The 26,116-nt window shown below is 45.8% G+C and overlaps 1 protein-coding gene across 1 annotated transcript in view; it reads right to left on the bottom strand.

Moving 5' to 3' along the window:
- The window catches only part of LOC135825239 (uncharacterized), a 90,362-nt gene that overhangs the window by 62,765 nt on the left and 1,481 nt on the right, over window positions 1-26,116 (bottom strand). The window contains exons 3-8 of the mRNA XM_065337975.1: window positions 25,700-25,844; window positions 25,357-25,535; window positions 22,023-22,167; window positions 21,003-21,160; window positions 18,760-18,907; window positions 6,933-7,099 (exon numbers count right to left, since the gene is read on the bottom strand). Coding sequence (XP_065194047.1) covers window positions 6,933-7,099; window positions 18,760-18,907; window positions 21,003-21,160; window positions 22,023-22,167; window positions 25,357-25,535; window positions 25,700-25,844 — 942 coding nt within the window. The remainder of the gene's footprint in view (window positions 1-6,932; window positions 7,100-18,759; window positions 18,908-21,002; window positions 21,161-22,022; window positions 22,168-25,356; window positions 25,536-25,699; window positions 25,845-26,116) is intronic.

Here is a 26,116-nt window from a genome sequence, read left to right as displayed (position 1 = left end):
CAAACCATCACGAGGTATACACGTATTCGATGTAGTGCGACGGGGCGAGACGTAAGGGTTGACGGGAAACGACGGGACGGTCTGACGGAGTCCAATGTGAACAACAGAGACAGGGACGCAATCGTACTACTGTACGGATCGGGAAGCGACGGGAAGAGTTTTATCAGGTCAACGAATTGCTTGTCATACCGTAGATGGGCTTAGATGGGAACGTAAGCGTACCAACCGGCTGCATTTTGAATGTAAACAGGAGACGGCGTCGTGCGCCTAGCACTTAAGCTGTATTCACAACTCGCGCTTGGACGCGGTATGCTTGCGGTTCATGCGTGCCCAAACGCGCGCTCAGCCTTTCACAAAAAACAGCAATCCGAGTCGTATTTAGCGCGTGCGACACCTTCGAGTACTCATTTTTTGACCCTGCCAGTCAGAGTGACTGGCATGTACGCTGATACGCGCCTGATACGCGCTGAAAATTCCAACATGTTGGAATTTTCATTTCGGCGCGTTTTCGTACGCATGGCGCCCCAAAAGCCAGCAAAAATACGCACAAACGCGTGGTTTCACGCGTACACGCGCCAGTTGTGAACACAGCTTTAGCCTCAACTAATCTCCGTAGTGTCAACACGTCGAATGTCTCAGTGCTCTGTCAGTTTTGTGCCTAACTTTGCACTTACTGACTGCATATACAGTAAAACCTGTCAAGGCGACCACTCGGATAAGGTGACCACCTGTACTAGAAGACCACTGAAACCAGGACCAAGGAATGCTATCTCCAGTCAAATGACCCTGGATAAGGAGACCACCTGGTAACAGAGACCACGTTTGAAGGTCCCTGGAGCGGTCGTCTTGGAAAGGTTTCACTGAAGTATATAGATAAAGTGGTGGAAAGTTACTCTTAACTCGTATCCATATGTCCTTTTCCTTTCTACATTAAAGTTTATTATTGGCTCAACGTCCGAGTTTCAAACTGCACACCTCATGCGCCGTCACTAGGCCTGGGCGGACAAGTACCACTTGTGCGCATCAACGGGATGGGTTACAAGTGAGATAGGAAAAATGGATACTTTTTTTTCCCCCGAAAAATTAAGAGTGCTACCATAAAAAGTTTCTTCATGTTTACATGTGTATCAGGAAGTTGTCAAATACAGTACTGCAACAAGTGCAAGTATTTGACGACTCCCTGGTGTGTAATTCTGAGGACAATTTTTCTTCTTTTTTTTTCAGCTCCAGATAGCTGTATTTTTCATTGCAAAACATTACTGAATTGTTGTGTTTGTTGTTCAAGGAAAGGTGAAGGCAGAGGACAGATCAGCCTGGTAAGAGTTTTGCGTGGCACATGAAGACCACACACAGGCAGTGACTTTGCGAGGATCTGAAAACGCACGACGCTGAATTGAATTTGTGCTATTTCAAATAATTGTTTGTGATCACAGTACCACTCCTCGAGGTTAGCCCTCGGGCCTACGGCCCTCGGGCTAACCTCTCGGGGCAATAATATGCCATAAGGCCCTTGCAACCATGCGATAACAAATTTATCACATGGCCCACAGAGCAGACCATTGGGCTGCCGTTGAAATTAGCCCAAATGCCAACACATTATGACCACAATGTATATTGATGTGCTATCATTATCAAAACAGGAAAAATGAAGATATTTCTCCTACACCCTAACAAAAAGTCTGCTACAGGCCATCAGAGAGTATACAGTACTGTAAGACGGAGACAGAAAAAAAGTGCCGGCACCGCATCGTCATAGCAATAGACATGGCAACGAGAATAAAATACAGCAGAATCATAATTTCAGTTGAAAAATTAAGAGTGCTACCATAAAGAGTTTCTTCATGTTTACATGTGTATCAGGAAGTTGTCAAACACAGTACTGCAACAAGTGCAAGTATTTGACGACTCCCTGGTGTGTAATTCTGAGGACAATTTTTCTTCTTTTTTTTCAGCTCCAGATAGCTGTATTTTTCATTGCAAAACATTACTGAATTGTTGTGTTTGTTGTTCAAGCAAAGGTGAAGGCAGAGGACAGATCAGCCTGGTAAGAGTTTTGCGTGGCACATGAAGACCACATACAGGCAGTGACTTTGCGAGGATCTGAAAACGCACGACGCTGAATTGAATTTGTGCTATTTCAAATAATTGTTTGTGATCACAGTACCACTTCGAGCAGAACTGAATCTTATCCACAAGCTAACCGACGGTCAGGCTGCACACATGACTGAACAAATGATCCCTGCAAGCACCACACGGCAGACGTCCGAGGCCATGTCCATTGCCGGGATGTCCATCTCCAAAAAGAAATCCATCTTCGTCTCAATGCTACACTGCGACTCGTCGTAGAGTCGTACAGGCTACAGAGTCGTCGTGGTCACGCGATCACTGAAATAAACTATTTTTTTGCGGGCAAATAAACTATTTTTTTGCGGGCAATATCGCATATTATTGCCCGGAGCGCGAAAGGTGCTGATTCGCTGGAGTACGGGCAACAATCACGTGCCATGTGATAATGCTAGTTATTTTGTGGGATAATGCTATTGGCAATGCCAGAAAAACTGTATCATAATGCTACTTGTAATGCTGGTGTTCCTTTGTAATGCCAGAAATTCACCAGTAGTAAGTATGGAAAAAATGGCTTGGTTTTGGCAGTATTGTGCACGTTTCGTAGTCTACGTAGAAGGCATAGAAAATGCTACCGGAAAATCATGATCATAATGCTAATTTTATGCTGCTATTGGCTCCATACAATCCCTTGCAGCTAGCTGTCCAGCGAGGAAAGTCTCGAGTGGAGGTCTCTCGATCTGCTCGCTCATTCGCCTGGCATTCAGTAGCACTTCATCGCCAAGGACTTCAATTCAAAACAGTTTTCACACTGCGCTTCAAGCCTTTTTCCTGGTGAACTTGCTGCAAACGTATGAGCTCTGCTGTGCGTGTTCCCTTTGTGTGAGGCCCAGAAACAGCTAGTATCTCCGCACTTCGATTGGCTGGATCGATGTCGTCCAGGTTCTCCTCGCTATCGCCATCACGACTCTAACTGGAGACGATTTCTTCACCATTTTCCGCAAGCAGCAGCTAGCGCAGAAATTTCGCCATCCCTGAGTGTAGGAGATGGAATCCGTTCGATCAGCTCAAATACTCTTCGTTGTGACTAGAGGAGTAGCAGGGAATATTCTACCGGAAGCCCTTTGACTTTCCTGACTGCTGAAACCCTTCCTGCCATGACTGCTACTTCTTCGAACAAGCGAGATTCTCTTTGCCACTGCACTGCACTCGAGCGTCCACGCGACACAACCTTTTTACAAAACATTATTTTTCTCAAAAAAATGATTTTCCCCATAAGCCTGGTTTTCGGAGAAGTAAGTATTAGTTATCAGGGCCATTATTTTGAGTATAAATTATAATGCCACTTTTGCGGAAATGTAGTATTATAATGCTAGCATAATGCTCGTTGCAAATCGCACACTATAATGCTACTTATAATGCTAGCATTATCCGCCCAGGCCTAGCCGTCACGAACCATACGGCGAAACGTACATCGTTTGAAACTACTTGTTTTGTAGTCAACTAGTCCATCACAGTGTCATGCACGAGAAGTACTGCAGGAGTTTGGCGTTCCCGTTCGATTTGTACAATTCGTTTTCGCAAAGCTTCCCCCTTGTGTACTTATCTTTGATATTTCTGAGCCACCCAAGTTGGTAGGTGTGCTGCTTTGCTGCTTCGAATTGTAGTTAGACCGCTTGTCAAGTATCTTACTGGTCTCGTCATTGTCCAGTAACAATCGACATTCTCTGTTCCGGTGGGACTGTAGCTTGTGCTTATTTTCGTTGCGCTTACCTTCCCCTATTTGGTCTTTCCTTAACCTTGAACCTTCCGAGTTGGAAGGCTGTTGGTTAGCGCTACGGAGATGTGTTAAAGCTATGTGTCAGGACGTCGAATGGCTCAGTACTCTGTGAGTTTTGTGCCTAGTTGTTACTATTTCTGAAAGCATAATTATAGTATCTCGTTTCGGTGGTGGAAAGTTACTCTTAAAGGGGAAGTTAAAGCTGAAATGAAAATATCACCAGTTGTAGTCTTCGGGGTGCTGAGTCGAATGGTCGTGGTCCGAGGAAGCTGAGACGCTCCCTTCCTACTTGAATACCAATCGAACTCGCGTACTTCCACCGAAACTTGGTGACTGCGCCCTACTAGATGGGGATTTGTATGCAAAATGTCACTAAAAGCGCCATTTCGTTCTTATAAAAGCACAGATGACCGCAATTGGCCCATATGTTGTAGTCTTTTGGACGCTGAGTCGACTGGTTTTGGTCCGAAAAGGCTGCGATGCAGCGTTCCTCCTTTATTCCCAATCGAACATGGTTGAACAAGCGGTCACGTGACCCTGCGTACACCAGTCACCTGGTCACCGTGCCTGCAGGGTAGACTCTACAACTTACTAGCCTGTTTGACCTTTTTTGGGTGCAGTCCTGTCACTCGACTTGAACTCGAGTTGAACCTTGGTGTGAAAGTTGTCGCCTGCTGGCGTGGTGACCAGGTGATTTGGGCACCCAGGAGCACTTGACCGCTTGTTGAACCACGTTCGATTGGGAATAAAGGAGGAACGCTGCATCGCAGCCTGTTCAGGGATTCCCGGTTGACAAAGAAAAAAAGTAATAGAAACGTCTTTGCAAAACAAAAAAATCTGCACGACAATCGTATTGCAAAGATGTTTCGATCAGTTTGATTATTAGGCTACGAAAGCTTAGCGAGGGATCCTGGGCTTAAGGTGGCAGACTACCCAAAAATTTGCTGAAAAATCGAATTTGTAAATTCATATTGAGTGCTACGTCAGTTGAAAGAGCATGAATAGCTGCAAATTCTCTGAAAATTGTGTCCCGATCTGACCGGCCGTTCAAGAGTTATGGCCGAAAATGTGCCCTTGCAATGAAAGATTTTTTTGTTGCACGCTGTCATTTGTTGGCAGCACTGTATTTGAATGTGAGCAGACCGTGCGCAACTTGTCGTATCATAGAAACACGTGAAAGTGTGCAGAACTTTGCTCCAAGTCCAAAAAATCAGGTTTTTGAGCCACATATTGGGCTGCACGGCGGCGGGCGAAGCCCGCCGCCGTGCAGCAGGACTTTTGCCAGCACCCTCGTGACGTTGCAGATATGTGGCTTGATTATTGTAGTTGACGTTGATTTAGTGACTTCGGCAAGTTTGAGTCGTGTCAAGAAGTCAGGTAGGATTCAGTACTAGGCAGTAGTGAAACGTGAGTGGTAGTCTTTGCCGGTTTCTGAGGGCATCCTTGATTTGGTGTGCAGCGCTGTGGAAATGGCTTGCTGTGGAGGTCCCAGCACTGGATGTTGTATCAAAGGTACGACCTCGTAGCACGTGCTAAACCTAAAAAAATTCAAAAATTGACTTGGGTCTGTGTGAGTGTGTGAGAGAACGCCCACTCGTTCCGTTGTGACAGATTCCAGGGCCTCGTTGAGGGGCCCTACCCCATCACCCATGGCTGCTTCTGGACTTGTTCTAGGTTTGGGTCCCGCGCACGGACAGAATGAGCACGAAAATGTGAAAAAATTGTAAATGCATTTGTTTGGCTCCTGGGTGGCTTGCACACCGTGGCACTATGCCGGAAATTTGAGTTTTTCCGGCCTGGAAAGCCTGTCAGTGAGGCGCAAGAACTTGTAAATCATGTCCTGAGGGCAAGCATAGTGGCAGGAGTGTGTGGTCAAAATTTCACTCAAATCCATTGAGAAACATCAAAGTTACGGTCAATTGAATGCCATATGAAATTTATGGGTAGGCTGCCCCCTTAAGGTGGCAGACTACCCAAAAATTCGCTGAAAAACCGAATTTGTAAATTCATATTGAGTGCTACGTCAGTTGAAAGAGCATGAATAGCTGCAAAAAACTCTGAAAATTGTGTCCCTATCTGACCAGCCGTTCAAGAGTTATGGCCGAAAATGTGCTCTTGCAAGGAAAGATTTTTTTGTTGCACGCTGTCATTTGTTGGCAGCACTGTATTTGAATGTGAGCAGACTTTGCGCAACTTGTCGTATTATGGAAACACGCGAAATTGTGCAGAATTTTGCCCCAAGTCCAAAAAAGTCCAAAAAATCACGTTAAAAAACCACGTATTGGGCTGCACGGCGGCGGGCGAAGCCCGCCGCCGTGCAGCAGGACTTTTGCCAGCACCCTCGTGACGTTGCAGATATGTGGCTTGATTATTGTAGTTGACGTTGATTTAGTGACATTGGCAAGTTTGAGTCGTGTCAAGAAGTCAGGTAGGATTCAGTACTAGGCAGTAGTGAAACGTGAGTGGTAGTCTTTGCCGGTTTCTGAGGGCATCCTGGATTTGGTGTGCAGCGCTGTGGAAATGGCTTGCTGTGGAGGTCCCAGCACTGGATGTTGTATCAAAGGTACGACCTCGTAGCACGTGCTAAACCTAAAAAAATTCAAAAATTGACTTGGGTCTGTGTGAGTGTGTGAGAGAACGCCCACTCGTTCCGTTGTGACAGATTCCAGGGCCTCGTTGAGGGGCCCTACCCCATCACCCATGGCTGCTTCTGGACTTGTTCTAGGTTTGGGTCCCGCTCACGGACAGAATGAGCACGAAAATGTGAAAAAATTGTAAATGCATTTGTTTGGCTCCTGGGTGGCTTGCACACCGTGGCACTATGCCGGAAATTTGAGTTTTTCCGGCCTGGAAAGCCTGTCAGTGAGGCGCAAGAACTTGTAAATCATGTCCTGAGGGCCAGCATAGTGGCAGGAGTGTGTGGTCAAAATTTCACTCAAATCCATTGAGAAACACCAAAGTTACGGTCAATTGAATGCCATATGAAATTTATGGGTAGGCTGCCCCCTTAAGCCCTCTCGTTTGCCGTAGCCTCCAAAGAGTTAGTGTACAGCTAGATTACCGTGCACTCACAGCAAACCATACATACCACACTGCAGTCCCACGTCAAACTCGTGTGGACACCCGTATTGCTCCTCAGCAATATGCGCACATTGTAAAATATTGGACTCATTTCCTGTGCAGCGAACATCTCGGAGATAGATATGACCAGAGCCACCACCATAATACGTCAAGAGTCGTGATGCTGCAGGGTACCTGTAATAAACATACAATTTGATGGTAGAGAGGTGCAGAGGGGAGCATTGATATCAGGGAAGTTTCGCTCTACGTAATGACCACGGAGTAGTAGAATTGTTATATGGAAATGGTAAAATTTAATTGTATTGACAATAATTGAGCAAACAAGGCCGGTCCAGGCAGCTCGAGGTAGAGTGCTCAATACACAAATGTGCAGAGCAGTATCCACACACAACAGAGGCGATAGGCTGTCTAGCTGTAGCTTTTTAAAATTTCACGCAGTTCAGCGATCATCAGACAGGAGCATTGATTTTAAATGGTGAGACTCGGGCGGAGAGCCAATGATTAATGAATTATTTTTAAGAAGAAAGAAGGACCAAGTAGCTACAAGTTACGCTATAATATCCACTAATTCCACCAGTTACTTTACAATCAGCTTATGCGATAACATTGCATAACATTGACCAACGGTACAGACAGCCTTCTAGCTTGGAAGGTTCTAAGTTATAGAGATAACATAGGAGGGGAAGGTGAGCGCACCTAAGACACGCATGAGCTGAAAGCCTTGGCTGTTAATTTAAGGACGCTGGCGGATGTACATGTATGTCGAAAACGATACTGGCTCGGCTGCTCCACGCCAGCTGGCACGAAGAAATTTCGCATCCCTGGTTACTGATGGGGAAATCTCGGCTGCTCTACGCCAGCTTGATACCTCAGCAAAGGGTGGTCTTCTCAAGCTTGACAATCAGATTGCCGAGGAAACAGTTGAACAGGTCCTCAAGGCAAAGTACCCTGATGCAGCTACCTTGAGCCACGAAGCGCACGTCATCCTCGTCGACCGACTATGCAGTTCATCGCCACAGTCCTGTGGTACCAGCTCCTGCCTGATCTCCGTTGTAATTCTGTGGTATAGAGGACTGACGTATAGGAAGCGTGTTTCGCAATACTTTTGGTGATGCTATTTTGTTTAATTATCGTATATTCCCATTCCGTTTTTGATTAAGTGTAGCCCTGATGTTGACTAGCATAATTCCTTTCTACCCTTCCTCTTCTCTCCGTATTTCTGTCCCCACCTCTCTCTCACATTCCCTCTGGCATCCACATGTACCAAAAGGAGGCGAAATCGGCGTGGTGCGACTTTAGTAAATGTCTACAGCAATAACAACAACAACCCACCCAGTCAGTTTTGAGAATTTGAACCGTGAGGCAAGGTAGTTCTACACACACATGGAGCTGCACGTCGCCTAGCAACAAAGTATGTCAATCCCTCCTCCCTAGAGGTCTATATAGCATCTCAGCGTGTGCCCCTGTCAGACCCATTGGAATCGGGGAGGTGATCCGATGTGTGATTGGAAAAGCAATCCTGTCAATCATTGGAAATGATATCCAGGAAGCAGCAGATAGCCAACAACTTTGCGCAGGCCAAGACTGCGGAAATGAGGCCGCCATTCACGCCATGACGCATGTGTGCGACTCCCCTGATGTTGACGGTGTGCTGATGGCTGACGCCAGTAACGCAGCCTCAACCGTGCTGCATGTATGCACAACATCCGCCTGTCATGCCCAGCATTAACTGCTACCGCAGCCCTGCCAACTTGCATATTGGGGGAGAAACCATCCAGTCAAGGGAGGGAACCACTCAGGGTGACCCGATGGCTATACCAATTTATGCCATCGGCATCCTCCCATTGATCACGCCCGTTGCTACTAATGGGGCATGGACGAGCTGCCCAGGCCTCACCACCACTGCCGTTTCTGTGCTGCCTTTTCTATACATACGCATGTAAAACATACATACGCAAATGCACATGTTTGAAGGTTTGTAGTTTCAATAAAACAATAAAGAATGCCAACAGTGGTATGCTGACGACTCATCTTCTGGCGGCAAGATGGTGCGACTCGCCGACTGAAGGCATGGTGGGACGGCCTCCTGGAACGGGGGCCCGCTTTTGGCTATCAAGTCAACCCCTCAAAATCAGTCCAGACTCCTTGTAGTTAAACATGAGTGTCTGGATGAAGCTCGAAGAGTATTCGCCGGCTCAGGGATCCGCATCACCGGGGAGGGTTATAGGTACCTTGGCGCTACCACTGGCACACCGGAATACTGTCAGCACTGTGTCCAGAAGAAGTGTGGGCAATCGCTTGCTCAGGTAGCTACAGTATGCAACCAGCCAACATCAGAGGCCTCCAGCATAAGGGACCCTTCATCTGTCGAACACTCGCTGGGGCGGCTAAGCAGCTGGAATCCCTGGAACATCAAATTAATCACTACAACGATCATCCCTGTGCTGACTGGCCAGCACATCGGCCAGGAGTACCCTAGCCTCCTTGGACTTTCCCGTCGCCATGGAGGTCTTGCTCTGGCGGATCCTACATCTCTTTCCACTCAATGCTCGGCTTCTCGGCCCATCACTACTGCGCTAGTCCATCAAATGAACACGTAGGCTGGTATCCTGGGAAAGTCATTGGCTGAGGTCAGGGAACGCAAAGGTGAGGTCCAGCATGACCAGCGAATGTCCGAGGATCACCGTGCCATGGTCATGGAGCTCGCAAATTATGAATTTCCCCTAGGCAACCGTGCAAGGAGCTTGGCAGCGAGAAAGGCGCTCTTTTGCTGGCTTACATGCCGACCACCAGCACGCTATGGCTTTACCTTGTGCAAGGGCCAGTTTCGTGACGGGCTGGCGCTTCCCTATGGTTCGTGACGGGCTGGCGCTTCCCTATGGTTTGCACCCGGACCGACTGCCATCAACCTGCTCGTGTGGTGCAGCATTCACTGTTGCCCATGCTTACTCCTGCGGTAAGGGAGACTTCATTATCATGCGACACAATGAGGTGAGAGATCTCATGGCGCAGCTGCTAGGTAGTGTGGTGCATGACGTCGATGTGGAGCCAACCTTCCAGCCCTTGACGGGGAGAACGTGCGTATCGAACAGCTGGGTGGGATGACCTGGGTCGGCTGGATGTTGTCGCAAACGGAATCTATCTATGGCGGCCGGTTTTTACGGAACTACCTGGACATAGGGTTTATCGGGTGTTAGCGGCCGTCGTGAGTTCCCTTCGGGAACGGATACGATAATTTACTTTTTTTTTTTTTTTACCTGGACATCCAGGTCTTCAACCCGCACGCTCCATCAAATCGTTCATCATCTGCGGCATCCTGCTACAAACCGTTGAAACGACATGAGCGTGAGAAGCGTCGGTCCTTCGGAGAAATGACTCAACACGTTGAGCGGGCAGGCTTCATCCCTGTGGTTTTCTCGGCACACGGAGGCATGGGCAATTCAGCCATTTCTCTCTACAAGCGCATTGCCTCCATGTTGTCCAAGAAGACTCGAGAGGCCCACTCCTCCCTCATGGCCCGGTTCATGCCCAGTTGAGCTTCGCCCTCCTAGTAGCAAGTGTTGCTTGTCTCCGGGGTGCCCGCCGACTGATCCACTGCCACCGCCTTGTCTCTGCTTCTACCGCATTGAAGCTCGGATGGTGGTCTGGTCCGGCTCAGGAGCAGTATTGTGCTGGAACTGAATGGATTTTTGCCATAAATTGTACAGTGTTTTACTTTCTCCTTACTTTTTGTTCCATATCTTATGATATTATTTATTTGCTGTTTTTTATAATTAAAAGTAGAAAGGAAAAGGACATATGGAAACGAGTTAAGAGTAACTCTCCACCACTGTAACTAGATACTATATACAGTCAGAAAGTGCAACAACTAGGCACAAAACTGACAGAGTACTGAGACATTCGACGTCCTGACACCTAGCTTCAACACATCTCCGTAGCGCTAACCGACAGCCTTCCAACTTGGAAGGTTCAAGGTTATGGAAAGACCAAAGAGGGGAAGGCAAGCGCAACGAAAACGAGCACAAGCTACAGTCCCAACGGAACAAAGAATGTCGATTGTCACTGGACGATGACGAGACCAGTAGGCGATTTGACAAAGCGGTCTAACTACAATTCGAAGCAGCAAAGCAGCACACCACCCAACTTGGGTGGGTCAAAAATATCAAACTGTATATAGTATCTAGTTACAGTGGTGGAGAGTTACTCTTAACTCGTTTCCATATGTCCTTTTCCTTTCTACTTTTATTATTGGCTCAATACCCGAGTTTTTTTATAATTATTAATTTTTTAGGAAATTAGAGGCCACATGCCACGTACTGCTCTATTCTCTCCGAAACTCAACACTTGCAAGCCAGATATGAAAGAAAGAATTAGTCTTTTTAATATAATTTTTTTCACGGAAAAGGCGGACAGCCCGAACGTGCCGGTTTTCTATGTATTGTTTTGAGTTTTATCCGTACAAGAGGTTCCACTCTGAAAAAAAGATACTGGCAAGACCATCCGACAAAACGGTCAAACCAATCCAAGGACGCTGGGCAACATATCACACAACTTGTGTGGCTCTAAAGACTCGAAGATCGACTGGAAGGGAAATAATAGGCGTTTCACACTCACGTCTTTATTCGCGTCTTCGTCTTCGTTGCCTAGGCGATCCCGGGGAATCTCCAAAACGTGATCCGCATGCGCAGAGATCTTGGCGGGGAAATTTAAAGTGAGCATCCAACCTGCTAGCTGCATCTGTCAAAAGAAATTTCTTCTTCAGTTCCGTTCTCTTCGACTTTGACATTACGGAGCATCAGCAAATCGAATTTTCGAGTGAAATTCGAGAATCGTCACGAAAAGCACTCAATCAGTCGAAACTAGGGCTTTGTTCGACTGAAAAATGCCCGCGAAGAGAAAATACTTTTCGAATACTATTCGGATGCTCCGCGTGTGCTCTAGTACACAGTGCACTACGAGTACTCATACTTGCGCATGTAGCTACTAGTTCTTACTACATGTAGTCGTAGTTGTAAGTGCACATGCACAAGGCACAGTCGAACCGGACTTCTTGACGCTTTCCTCTCTCTCGAACTGTGAAAAGTTTTGTCAAGTGTGCTTTTTGTTTCATTTCAAGATCCTGGAATCATGGCTTTTTTCACGAACTACCAGCCCCGCGGTATATGCCTCCTGCTCCCAGTAACCCTGCTGGCGTTGCCTCGGCATCTGCGTGTATGGTGAGTTCCCCGCAGGGAGAGGGCAACTCAAAGTGTGCCAAATATTTGAGGTTCGACCTCACCATGGATCTCATTCTGCTGAGGCAGTGTTGGGCCCACCCTCAGCTATTCGTCTGCGGGCCTCCTGATATGCAAGGGATAGCGGAGGAACTCGGCCGAGGTCCGCCTTTTCAAGGGGTCTCCAAGAGAGATCCTATCGCCAATACTAGCCTGAATCGGATGAAGCATCCGCCGCTTCGCGTCATCCTCAACTGCAATGAGAAACAGCAGCAACTCCGTTCTGTCCAGGTGACCTTCAGCGAACTCAAGGAAGAGAAGCGAATCCAACAAATCGACTTGCTCTGCAACAAACGCAGCCATTGCACATCTCAAAATCCCAGTCCTCAACTACTCAGGCTAGAAAATTGAACTCGATTCGAAAATACTGGACTGCGCTACATGCTGAACCTCTTTTTCATTCGAATTTTCGGTCTGATTTTCTCTTTGCCATTCGAATAATCAAATCGAAAATTCGATTTGCTGATGCTCCGTATTGAGGTTCCGTTCTTTTCTTTTCACACCGGTGCCTTTGTTCGTACCTTCACCTTCACCATGACGAAAACGTTTGATAATGAGGCCGAGGCTTGCCTGTTGCGGATTTGGTGCCAGATTAGGGACATGGTGAAGCTGTTCATATGCAATCGCTCGATCGGGAAGCAATTGCCCAAGGCCGCGCCACAAAAGCAAAAGGAAGAACCGAAGCACACGTGCTTCCATCGCAGGGCGTAATATTCTTCACCTACAAAAGCGAAATAATGATGACCACAAAACTAAAACTGAGAACTGTTTGGTCTTCCTCGCGGTTGGCTGGTACATGGTGTGGAAACTACAGAACTGCCCAAGATTTTTTTTATTTTGAATCTACTCACATGCCGTTATTTTTTTTGCCCATGGACTGCTAAAAATGTTGCTGATTGTTGGCAAAACGATGTGTTCGATGTGTGTGTGAATCGACTTGTGCAGCAAGTCGACGTTTTGGCTGAAAACGATGTCACAGAAAGACGCGAGCGTGAAACGGCTATAAGGGCCGGGTTCCACTGCGACTTTTTTTAGTGTTTATTTGAATTCGGATAGCTCAACAGAAGTACAACTACAAAGAGTACCGAATAGAAGGCCCCGAGAAATTTCAAATTATAGCTCAAAATTATTTAAATTATGGCTCCGCGGCTCCGCTCCTCCGCGGTAGGCCTTGACAGATTATGCTAGCATAATTTTTCGCATAATTCCTAGTCCGCGGCACTTGGCTGCATGCAGCGGAGCAGCGCTGTTCCACTGGCACTCGGCATTCGCGGTACCGGGGTCGTGGTCCACACTTTTTGATGACGTTTCATCTGCCTGCGCACGCGAAATCAAAAAAATCTTCGTGTTCTGGCCTGCGCAACGAAAAATATTGAATTTTAAAATTCTGGCGTACAGAACAATGCAAAGTACGGGAAACAGGTCGAGCCGCGACCGCGGCTCGCAGTTTTTGGTGAAGAATCGTAGCGAAAGCTCGCAGTGAGCCGCGGCCTCGCTGCTCCAGCTCAAGCCGCGGTCACTATGGTAATGATGACGTTTCAAGCCGCGAAAGACGAGCATCTCCCGCTGGTGCCACCGCCAGTACATTCGTTCAATCAAAACAACACTTACCTCAGGCAGCACTACGCTTCACCAGTTTGTCCGCAGTCAGCGATCGCACAAAGTAAAACCTGGCATCCCTGACATTGCAAGCCCTGATGGGCTGCTGGTGTCCGACAGCTTCCAAAAAGCAACCATCCTCAACAAGCAGTTTACCTCTGTCGCGGTGCCTGATGACCCACGTTTAGTAATACCCCCTCTCCAATATGACACTCAACTTACTCGCCAATTCACCCGCGTTCATATCACTACAGCAGATGTTCGTAAAGCCATCTCAAACCTGAAATCTGGGAAAGCGCCAGGGCTAGACGGTATCACGAACAATATGATAAAGAAGCTAGCTCCTGCGATTTCTTTTCCACTTAGCCGCCTATTTAACCTCTCCTTTACCACAGGCAAGTTCCCTTCTGACTGGAAACTGGCTAAAATTGTGCCTATTTACAAGTGCAAAGGCAGCAAATCTCAAGCTAGTAACTATCGCCCAATTTCCCTCCTGTCCTGTATTTCCAAACTTTGCGAACGGCTCTTCTTCAATCAATTGTATAATCATATTTCTCCTGCTCTGGACCCCGCGCAATCTGGGTTTCGTCGTGGTGACTCGACCGCTCTACAGCTCACCAAGCTGATCCAAAACATTGCCGACCATCGTCATATGGGGCGGAAAGTTGCCATGTGCTTTTTCGACCTCGAGAAAGCTTTCGACACTGTGTGGCACCGTGCATTACTTGCTAAACTTTCCAAAGTTTTCGGTGTGTGTGACTCAGCGCTGGAGTGGATTACAGACTACCTATCCGACAGAACGCAAGTTGTCTTTGTAGGTGGAACTCTCTCAGATGCTTCACCTGTTCTGTCCGGAGTGCCCCAGGGATCCATCCTAGGGCCCCTCCTTTTCCTAGTGTATATAAATGATCTTCCCAGTCATGTTGAAGGTGTGTCCTTATTTGCTGACGATACTGCACTTCTCCGGTTCAATGAGTATCTAGACAGGCTGCGAGACAGTCTCCAGCGTGGTATCAACGAAGTCCATCAGTGGATGACTACCTGGAGACTAAGACCTAATATCGCCAAGACTGAGATATTATTCCTGCCGAACTCAGAGCCAACCTATGCATTCACTCTTCCCGGATCCCTCACAGACCTCAAAGTGGTAAAACAACACAAACATCTTGGTTTGGTCATTGACACAGACTTATCGTTTAGTAGACATGTCGACTATATCTGTAGCAAAGTCAGTAAAGCTGTTGGCTACCTCGTGTCTCACTGCTCCCACCTACCGCTTGAATGCATTCGCCTTTTTTATCATTGCTATATTCTCCCCATTTTTCTCTATTGCTCAACCGCCTGGTCATCCCTACTTAGTAAATCGTTAATGAGTACCCTGGACGTCCACAATAAGAGGATACTCAAAGTCCTTTTCCGCAAACCATCATACTTTCCTTCTGCCGAGCTGTATGATATGTTTAACACCTTCCCTATCTCTAGTCAAGCGGATCGAAAACTGTGTATTGTTGTTCATTCTATTCGTCTTGACAAAGCCCCGCCACACTTGCGTAAATATAACTGGTTTCTTCCCACTCGTCCTACGCGCAATCCCTGCACTTTACCTAAAGCCCGAACCTCAGCTTATACCAGATCTCCGTTTTTTGCTGCCTATTCTCTCTGGCTGGCCCTGCCTCTATCAGTAAAATCGTCTTGTACGCTAAAGGATTTCAAGGCCAACATGAAGCTCGTGTTCTAATAACTGCTAGTTCTTCATCCACATTTGTTTCTCTTTGCCTCCAGTAATGTGTAATATTTATTTATTTTTGCTAAGTTTTTGTTTACTGCCATGGCTGGCTACCGCCCCCCTCCCTCCATATTGGCCTATATTCTCTGGCCACGGGAAGGTGAAATAAATAAATAAATAAAATCGGAGCCGCAGTGCAACCCGGCCATAAGGGCCGGGTTCCACTGCGGCTCCGCGGCTCCGCTGCTCCGCGGCACTTGGCTGCATGCACTGCCATGCAGCGGAGCAGCGCGGTTCCACTGTCACTCGCCATTCGCGGTACCGTGGTCGTGGTCCACACTCTTTGATGACGTTTCACCTGCCTGCGCGCGCGAAATCAAACAAATCCTTGTGTTCTGGCCTGCGCAACGAATTAAAATTTGAATTTTAAAATTCTGGCGTACAAAACAATGCAAAGTACGGGAAACAGGTCGAGCCGCGACCGCGGCTCGCAGTTTTTGGTCAAGAATCGTAGCAAAAGCTCTTGGTGAGCCGCGAACTCGCTGCTCCAGCTCGAGCCGCGGTCACTATGGTAATGATGACGTTTCAAGCCGCGAAAGACGAGCAGCGGGGCAGCGGAGCCGCAGTGGAACCCGGCCCTAAGCGAGCATGAATTGTAAAAGAACTGAACGCTTCAGTTATACAGTACAGAACTTTGACCAAGACAATTTACATGGACAAATCTCTAGAGTAACAAGCAGCAGTTTCACACGACGATCGCTAAGGTAAGCTGTGTCTGCTCCAGCGCCGGGTGAGCCGGGTAATCCACCTGGTTGGGCGGCGCTTGGACCCGTTTGGAAATATAGTACCGGGTCACCTGTGACGACCCAGTTGGTACTTTATACTTTCGAACTTTGAAAGGACTGACTACATGGCTTGTTAGGCGCTGCATCTACCGCTAGGGTTTATCGGGTGTTAGCGGCCGTCGTGCGTTCCCTTCAGGAACGGATACAATAATTTACTTTTTTTACACGGCTTGTATGTGTCAGATACTTCTTCTTCTTTCGTAATTTTCTAATTCTTGTCCTCTCTTTTCTACATGTAAATGCGGCTTATCCATTTGCCTTTATATCATTGGGCCTAGTTCCCGTTTATTCTCCGGATTAAAATAAACCAACAAACCAGTTAAAGCATGTGACTCGGCTGGTGAGACAGCGCCAGGTAGGCCTTGACAGATTATGCTAATATTTTCGTAAAATTATGCTTTTCGCATTGCTGAAAAAATTGCAGAATTATGCTATTTTTATGCTAAAAGTTATCATATTATGCCGCATTTTGCTCACATATGCTGCTAATGTATAATAGTTCCGTGCAAAATAACAGGGGAATTTTTTGTAGAGGGCGTTGTACTGTAGTAGCAAAAGTTCAACGGGGTCAACGCACCGTCCGACCTAGCTACGACCCTCACTGATTGTAGTGGACTGGACATGTTCTGGGGGGAGTCGTAAACCTACGACTTCCTGGTGCATCTACTTGTACTTGTACTTGTAGAACATGTACAACTGTATGGAATTTGATGCGAACAGGTGGATTATTCCAATTTTATGCGATTCGTATGCAATTTGCCTCGAATTATGCGATTATTCGATTTTGGTAGGAAGTATGCGAAAAATTATGCCAGCATAATCTGTCAAGGCCTAGCGCCAGGTACATGTGTACCCGGCTCCAACCCGGTTGAAATGGTTGCGCCAGGTACACGTGTACCCGGCTGTCCTACAATCCTAGAGCAGACACTGGTAAGGACGGCCCATCAGGTGTGCTAATAGTTACACTCAGTTGGAGAGCCAAGGCCAAGGGTATATAGGGAGGGCCCAAATATGCTCAACAATTTCGCATATTATGCTTTTCGCATATTGGCCACTTGCTTCAAAATATGCTTCGAAATCACACAAAAGCAGAAAAATATGCTCAAAATATGCTCGAAATATGCTCGAAATATGAACTGATATCAGTGATAATTATGCGAATTCTTTGCTCCTCGTAGCAAAATACGCTACATATGGTACAATATGCTAGATTTGCTACTTTATGCGACCTTGAATCGCGGACACGCTCTTCTGGGGTCAAATTTTCGCCCGTGTTTGGATGAGCATTTTTCCTTCGGGCTAAGTTTGGAAGTGTTCACTGACCGAGCGTGCCGTGGTAAGTTTCCTTGTCCATTTCCGCAAAAAAATTCACGGTTCGCGTCAGACTCGGTTTCTCTATATAGAGGCCGAGTTTTCCGCATCCGTAAGAACATCACCACCCTTCAAGGATCAAGGCGCAGATGCAGCTCCTAAAGCGGTGGGAGGTGAGTAGATCAGCTCACCAGCATGTGGTCAAAGACCGAAAATCCCATTCACTGCATCCATGTTTTCCTCGTGCCAGGCTACGAGTTCCCAATTAACTTGGGCACCCGCAATCTGACCTATAATTATGCGAATTCGTTGCTCCTTGAAGCAAAATATGCTACATTTGGTACAATATGCTAGATTTGCTACTTTATGCGACCTTGTGTCAAAAGGACCAAAATATGCGAAAATATGCGCAAGCATGGCCCAAGGATTACTTGATAGGAAGAAAAGTGGATCGAGGAGCTACAAGTTACGCTAGAATGTCCCCTACCACCAACAGTTACTTTACAATCAGCTCATGCGATAACATTGCACGACACTGACCAACAGTACAGACGTTCTACAGCTACCTGGCAATCAGCTGTAGCATGTCGTGGCGGCGCACTCCACTATTCTACCAGCTTGGATGGTTCTAAGTTACAGAAATAACATAGGTATGCTCGGGTGTGTACTTGAAGTATGATGAATGCTTTACTGATATAGCTTGAAAGGACGGGAAGAATTGCAAATTTAAAAGGATCAGTAGGGGAAGGGAACTGCCTCAAAAAGAGAACAAATGCCAACCCTTCCAGGACTCGAACTTGGGACCGTGCCTGTCACGAGCAATGCTCTAGCCATCTGAGCTATTGTCATATGATTCAGGTGGTTGTCAATGTGAGCTGCCTTTGGAGTGAAACAACCTGACAACGCCTGCGAGGTTCGGTCTCGTCCTGCAACTCCGATGGTTAGAGCATTGCTTATGACAAGCAAGGTCCTGGGTTCGAGTCCTGGTGCGGTTGGCATTTGCTTCTCTTTTCAGGCAGTGCACTACCTCGATTGATCTTTTGACAAAGCTAGGCCGCACATACACTGTACATAGCTTACCCCAGATCTCTGCAGATAACATTGGCTTCAGTGAGGGTCCAGCCTGTCAAACCACAAACTCTAACCCATTGTCCCTTCGTTCGTACTTCCACGCGGCCTTTCCATTTAAAACCATTTGGATCTCCAGCAAGTTGTACAACAGAAGGATCTTTAAGTTTGTTATCACAGGCACAGAGACAATTTGAGAAAACAGGACTAAAACGATGGTAGGTTCGAAGAACGCCCTCAGCAATGGCATCCAAAGCTGCTGAAATATCTAACCCAAGCGCAGCCCTAAATAAATGGGCTATATACATGTAAGTCGATGATGGTCACATACTTTCCTTGCGCATGAAGTCCACGTTAAATATTGTTTGAGTGTCTTCACACTATCAAAGCTAAAAAGAGTATAGAGACCGCAGATATCACCACGCTGCATAATACTTGTTCAAGCAGTAAATATGTATTTTTCCAGAATCGAATTTCGTGGTCCGATCATCAGTGGAAAAATACTGAACTAATAATCAACCAATGAAACTAAAGTTAAGTAATACATCTAGAATGTGCTAGAAATGCCACATAAAATCATTGTACTTCAGAAATACAACTGCAATAAAACTCAAAAAGGTACCAAATTACATATCCAAAGTTGAGAAGGAACTGAACGAAGTGCCAACCTACGAATATATCCTGAGTGCAACAACGTGATCTTTCTGCTTACACAAACCTGGCTTATGAATATGTATACAAACTGCCTCAAGAACGTTCAAATGCTGGAAATAACGGGCACTACACAGTACGGAAAAATGAGAGTCATCATACACAATAAGACAGTCAGGACTTCCTTCACTTCTATTTGATTGGTATCTTTCGTTCCGTATTTTTCTACTGATGAGAGGAACGAGGAAATCGATTCTGGCAAAATACATATTTACAGCTTGAACAAGTGCTACAGTGAATGTAGCGTGGTGATGTCTACGGCCTTTATACTCTTTATAGTTTGATAACATTACTATCTCCTCAGCATGGAAACTAGAGAATGGCTGTGACGTGCCAACGATGAGGTGCTGTGCTGTGTGGTAAGTGAGTGGAGGGAATGAATGCCCCAGGGCCCTCTCGCGTTGCTACTTGCTATGCTGTGCCATCTATCGAAGTCACACCTGGCTATCGCTACATGTACTCTCACTTACACGCTTTACAATATTCTCGGTGTAGTCAATAACAGTCTCTCTTTTGCTTAGCCACAAATCTCAAGGTACTCAGATGACGAGCCAAAGAAAATATTATATTGAAACAAGAAAAACGGTGGAGCACAAGTTATGCCTTGCCGTGGAATGTCTCAGTACTCCTTGTCAGTCTGGTGCTACCTTGTGCACGTCTGACTGCTCAACACCTGGTTTAGTTGGTGGACTCTAACGCATAACTTGTGCCCCACAGTTTACCTTGTTTCAACTTAAAATCTCAAGGTCTTCGCCAACGGCATTATCAAGTAGGACTTCGAAATCCGTGAACCAGTTTTTGGGCATTCTCTTCAAACGTAAGGATAACTAGCTTGTAACCATTACAATTACATAAGAAGTAGGTGATAAATTTTGTGACACATTATGCACAAAGGGAGACAAGAAAAAACGCTGGCTGTGCTGGTGTGTATTCTGATAGTGGTTGGCTACCACCCGACTTCTCATATATATTGGCAGTCTTCTGACGAGCCAGGAGATGTTGAATTAATAATAATAATAATAGTCACTTCTCTGTTTTCTCACGCGCTCGTGTTCATGGTCTCGCACATCTGAAAGTGTAAGAAACTATTTTTTTATTTACACTACAAAGCCAGCCATCTTGGTTTGGTCAAGATTTGCGAAAAAGTGATTTTGGAGCAAACGTATCCCGAACTACCTTAATGTAGTGTCTCATGGGCGTTTGTTTTTACGCAAGGTGTGTGTTAGTCCCTCTTGTTCACTTCCCACCTCCTCTATCTCTCTTTTCATCTTTTTCCGATCTCCTCTTGTGCATAGTATTTCGTTAAATTATCAACTTAAAGTCATAGGGGTTACCACCTTAGTGATGCTATTCATCCTTACGGTTCGTTGGTTCTGGTGCCTTGCATTTCATTTGAAGAGAATGCCAGAAAATTGAATCGTGGATTTCGGAAAACTAATTGATGACGATGGTTGTGAAGAGCTTGAGATTGGTACTTTTTTGCCCTGTCTTCAATAAAGACTTCAAAAAACCTGGATTTAGAGAGATTCTAGATCTTATCTTACCGCACTGTATAGTGGAGAGATAGGAGCCGCTCCAAGTGCTGTTAACGTCCCTTACACATCGATTTGTTGAGGTTAAATTCTCACACTGTCCATTGAGGTTGTATACCGGGGTAGGACTTGCTGTACTTTCGAACGTGATGTTCAATGCCCTAAAGAACCTGAGAAAGAGAGGTAGAAAGGAAAAGGACACATGGATACGAGTTAAGATTAACTATTCACCACTGTAACTAGATAATATACAGTCAGAAAGTGCAACAACTAGGCACAAAACGGACAGAGTATTGGAACATTCGACGTCTTTACACCTAGCTTCAAAATATTTTCGTAGCGCTAACCAACAGCCTTCCAACTCGGAAGGTAAGATGTTAAAGAGAGACCAAAGAGGGGAAGGTAAGCGCAACAAAAACGAGCACAAGCTGCAGTCCCATGAACAAAGAATGTCGATTGTTACTGGGCGATGAAGCTTACCCCTTCTTTACTTATCTTTGATATTTCTGAGCCACCAAAGTTGGATGGTGTGCTGCTTTACTGCTTCGAATTGTAGTTAGACCACTTGGTCGAGTATCTTACTGGACTCGTTATCATCCAGTAACACTCGACATTCCTTGTTCCGGTGGGACTGTAGCTTGTGCTCGTTTTCGTTGCACTTACCTTCCCCTATTTGGTCTTTCCTTAACCTTGAACCTGTGGAGTTGGAAGGCTTTTGGTTCGCGCCACGGAGACGTGTTGAAGCTATGTGTCAGGATGTCGAATATCTCAGTACTTTGTCAGTTTTGTGTCTAGTATTTGCACTTTCTGACTGTATAATTATAGTATCTAGTTCCAGTGTTGGATAGTTAATCTTAAATCCTACCCATTGAAAGAGATACATGCTCTGCTTGGAAGTGGAAACACTTCAAATTTGTTGTAACCCAGAGCCATTAAATTTTGGCAAATGGCGATTTAAATGCAGAATCAGCCACACCTCTGTGTGTGAAGGCATGGAAATGAAGCAATTTTCACCGCCGGGTGAGTCCTTACCCTAACTGATGACAAGCGAGTTGGGCTTCACTGATCATTTTGCTGCTGCTTGCTATGTTTCCCCACGTGCCATTGTGAAAAGCCTGCACTCTCCCGGTGCTGTTTAGCTGTCCTGCGCTTTTCTGGACGATTCGGACAAATGGTTCTAATAGTAAACATAGAATAGAATCCAGAATTGACTACTTCGACCTGTCCGAACTCATCAGTGAACACAATCAGGAAATTGGACATCGTTTAACGCAGCAAAGTGCTCTTCGCACTGCGACGTGAGATGCACTTTCGCACAGTAGCAGTGACAGTGCATGGGGTCAGTGCGCAGAGGCCAGCATATCTTTCAAGGATGGGTGGGCGTTTGCAGTGGACTTTACGGTACTAAAATTACAAGTATATGTCGTATTTGAAGAGAACCTACTGTGTGGAGAATACGATAAATAGATTATAGCCCTCGTACATGTAGTTGGTCTACACAGGATATATAGATTTCGTTAAAGACCTCGGGGGACCTCGGTGTTTTACTCGGCCAATATATCCTGCATAGGCCTCGTAACCCGTCTATATTCTATTCATAGTGACATCTTCCTTAGTCAATAAGAGGTACGTTCTGAATTAAATACCAACCTCGTTATAACTCGTTCGTTTACTACATACACAACCTTAGGAAAATCTTAAATCCATTTGGCGCAACGTGGTCTATACAACTGCATACGGGTAAGGTTACACAGAGGGTGTGCGCCTTAACCTGCAATAGTGCTCAAATGCCTGGAATGGGCAGAGCGTAGTACGCAAGAGGTACACAAAAGGAAGTATATAGGGCTGTTTTTTTGTTGTAACTCAGAGTTTCATGGCAAAAACCATCAGACAACAATGATTGGTTTTTGCCATGAAACTCTGAGTTACAACAAAAAACAGCCCTATATACTTCCTTTTGTGTACCTCTTGCGTACGGGTAAGGTTACAACATAATTCGATATTGCATAAACTCGTTACCGCTACATGTATAAGGACCCTTTCTGGTATCCCTGGCATGCACCAGCCTCCGTTAGGCTTTCCCAAATTCGGCCCATTTTTCACCTATTCGGCTTTTCGCTCGGCTCTAAAATCATACTCGGGTGCAAAATCAGTTGATTGTTCAAAAGTTGGCTGCAAAATTGGAATATATTGGAAAATCGGCTACATGAATTGTTGGCATACATGTATTGGATTCAAAATTGGTGAGATATTGGAAGATTTGGTAGATATTCAGCGATTCTCAAATGAACCCTCCAAAATCGGCGAAAGGCTTAGCGATTTTTTGATATTCACTGGTTTGAGGGATAGACACAAACGGGAAAAGTCTGAGGACAAAATTAATTTGTCACCACCAGGACTCGAACCAAGGACCCTCGCTTGTAGCCAGCGACGCTCTAACCCCTGACCGACGGTGTATTCGTCATCTCAGCAGAGACCGTTCACCATTGATAAGTCTCGTTTTCGGCGAATTTTTCGGCCGGCCGGTTTGGGGATTTTACTACTTCGCAGTAGTAACGATCTTCCTAATGGCTAATGTTTGTTTGAGAGGAGGTCAAATGACACGAGTCACGCGACCTCAACGTACTAGTACTACAAGCACTGAAGGAGAGAGCTCCAGCGGTCGTGCTGGCAGCAACGCACATTGCAACACTATTTTGGTAGATTATAGGCGATTTTCAAAAGAACCCTCCAAAAGCGGCGAAAAGCTTAGCGGTTTTTAAATATGTCTCGCGTTTGGCGAATTTTTCGGCTAGCCGATTTGGGGAAAGCGCACCCTCTGCAGCAGATAATACTTTTTGTCCATGCACGGCCAAGGTCAAAGACATAATGGTAAAGCCGAACGATACAACGTATTCTATCTGTATTAATAGAATAATAATATGTACGATCATTTGTATATAAGGAACTATCGTGTTGGAGATTTTCAATGATATAATAACGAGGAGTTGAAGTGGCTTGTGACTTTTGTGAGCAGCGCTGGCTAATACTCCATCACTAGCCCTTTCCCAAAGATGCCAAAATATTTCGCAACTTATGCTTTTCGCAAACATGCCAAAACAAGTGAAAGTTGCTGAAATCGCATCCATATTTTCAAAAAAAAAGCACAATAGTTGCTAATATCGCAACTCAAAATGAGCGAGTTCTTGTGCATAATGATGCCAAAATTAAAAAAAATTTCACGGTTCGCGTGAGACTCGGCTGGAAGCCGGGTTTTCCGCATCCGTAGGAACGCCACCACCCTTCAAGGATCAACGCGCAGATGCAGCTCCTAAAGCGGTGGGAGGTGAGTAGATCAGCTCACCAGCAAGTGGTCAAAGACCGAAAATCCCATTCACTGCATCCATGTTTTCCTCGTGCCAGGCCACGAGTTCCCAATTAACTGTGGGTCGCAGCACGGCTAGAAAAAATCCTTCCGCTTCCAAGCAGGACTTGAACCTGGCACCCTCTGTTTCTCAATCATGGTCTTAGACCATCCCACTATGCCTGCCTATGATGCCAAAAACAACCAATAAAGGAGCGGAAATGGAAAACACAACTGCCTGAGTAAAGTCAATCGTACTTTGAAGTACATATGAATGCATCATGTTCACAGCGTGAAACATGTTTAGGGAAATGAACAGACTTGGAACGGGTCCTTGTCCTTTTTTTGTTGAATTTTGCACAGCATTCATGACGTAGCGGCATGCTCAGTGCTGCCAGATGAGAAGCACATGTAATGTCATGTAATGATGATTTTATGTAATTCTTCAGCGCTTCTTGTTGAAGCGGAGCATTACGGACATTTCAATGGTCTCCTCCAAGGCGCTTCTGTGCAAACAGTTGCGGAAAAGATGCGAAGTACATGTAGTTTGTGAAATGAAGGAAGTTGCGAAAGTTGCGATTTCTTCCAAAGCCACAACAAGTTGCGAAGAAAGTGGCGAGCATCTTTGAGAAAGGGCTTCAACGTTTCGGTCATAAAATGACCATCACTAGGAATGAGGTGGGCATCCTGGTTAGGATGGGCTTATACGTTCTAAATGAGGAGCCTTACCAGGAGATAACAATTCCCACAAGCATGTACTATGACGAGACAGAAAGGAGCTAAAACGAGTTGAAGTGCCAGTATTTTATGTGGTATTGACTTTTGAGGGTACTCCATACTGGTATCAGGACGAATCAGTACCTCTTGCATTTTTAATTGAAAGATAAATATCGTTATCATAAATATTTTGATGGCCCAGACATTATGTACTAAAGCGGGAGGTCCTGTACATGTGTAAGACTTAGTACATACTTCGAAGTATAATTATTATGTACATGCAAAAGTAACGGTTATTCTACTCACCACACTCCACTCCTGGGCTTGAGGACGAAGAAAGTATACAGTAGCCGTATTCGTCGATAGTATAAGAACACTGCGTCAGGGTTGCTTCAGTTCCGTTGCATGCTACATCAAATCTAACCCTGCTATACCGGAAGTCGAAACTGTCATAACTGTCCAGAGCCTTAATAGCTCTTGGAAAACTGGTCACAAGGAAACATCAAATAAAAATATCATGTCACAGTTACTATGCAGACGATTGTACAAATACATGCACTGGTATTCCCGCAGTCCGATCACAAGCCGCTACGCAAATGAAGGCCCTTTCACAGCTGCACTCTGGCTCAATTCCGCGCGCTGCACTTACCCTAATTGACGGCACACCACATTTGCCTCTTTAATTGACCATGCCTTGGGATAGTAACTTCGGCACATTTCAGCCCACTGTCCATTGTAAAATATTTGCACTATTCCAGTGTGTGCTTGGCCATAGGGTTGATATGCAAGGCGAACTGATCCGCAGAAGCACAAATAAAAGGAAAGGAAAAAGTACCGCCGAATGAAAATCAAGTCAGTCAGTGAAAGGGAGGAATCGAGCAGAGAATGGTCACGCCTATTCAAGCACTAACGCATTGTTGCTAGCTTCAACATACATGTACATAATACCCAATGCTGTAGACACACATGTGCATGTATATAGTGATAAGGCCATTGCTCTGACCACTGGCGACTGATGCGAACGTTAAAGCGAATAGCCTCTTTACACAATAAGCGAGAGGGGCAA

The sequence above is a fragment of the Sycon ciliatum genome, chromosome 9 (assembly GCF_964019385.1).
Source record: "Sycon ciliatum chromosome 9, ocSycCili1.1, whole genome shotgun sequence".
NCBI lineage: Eukaryota > Metazoa > Porifera > Calcarea > Leucosolenida > Sycettidae > Sycon > Sycon ciliatum.
The sequence above is the reverse complement of the archived record's forward strand: the minus strand, read 5'-3'. Positions and strand labels throughout refer to the sequence as shown.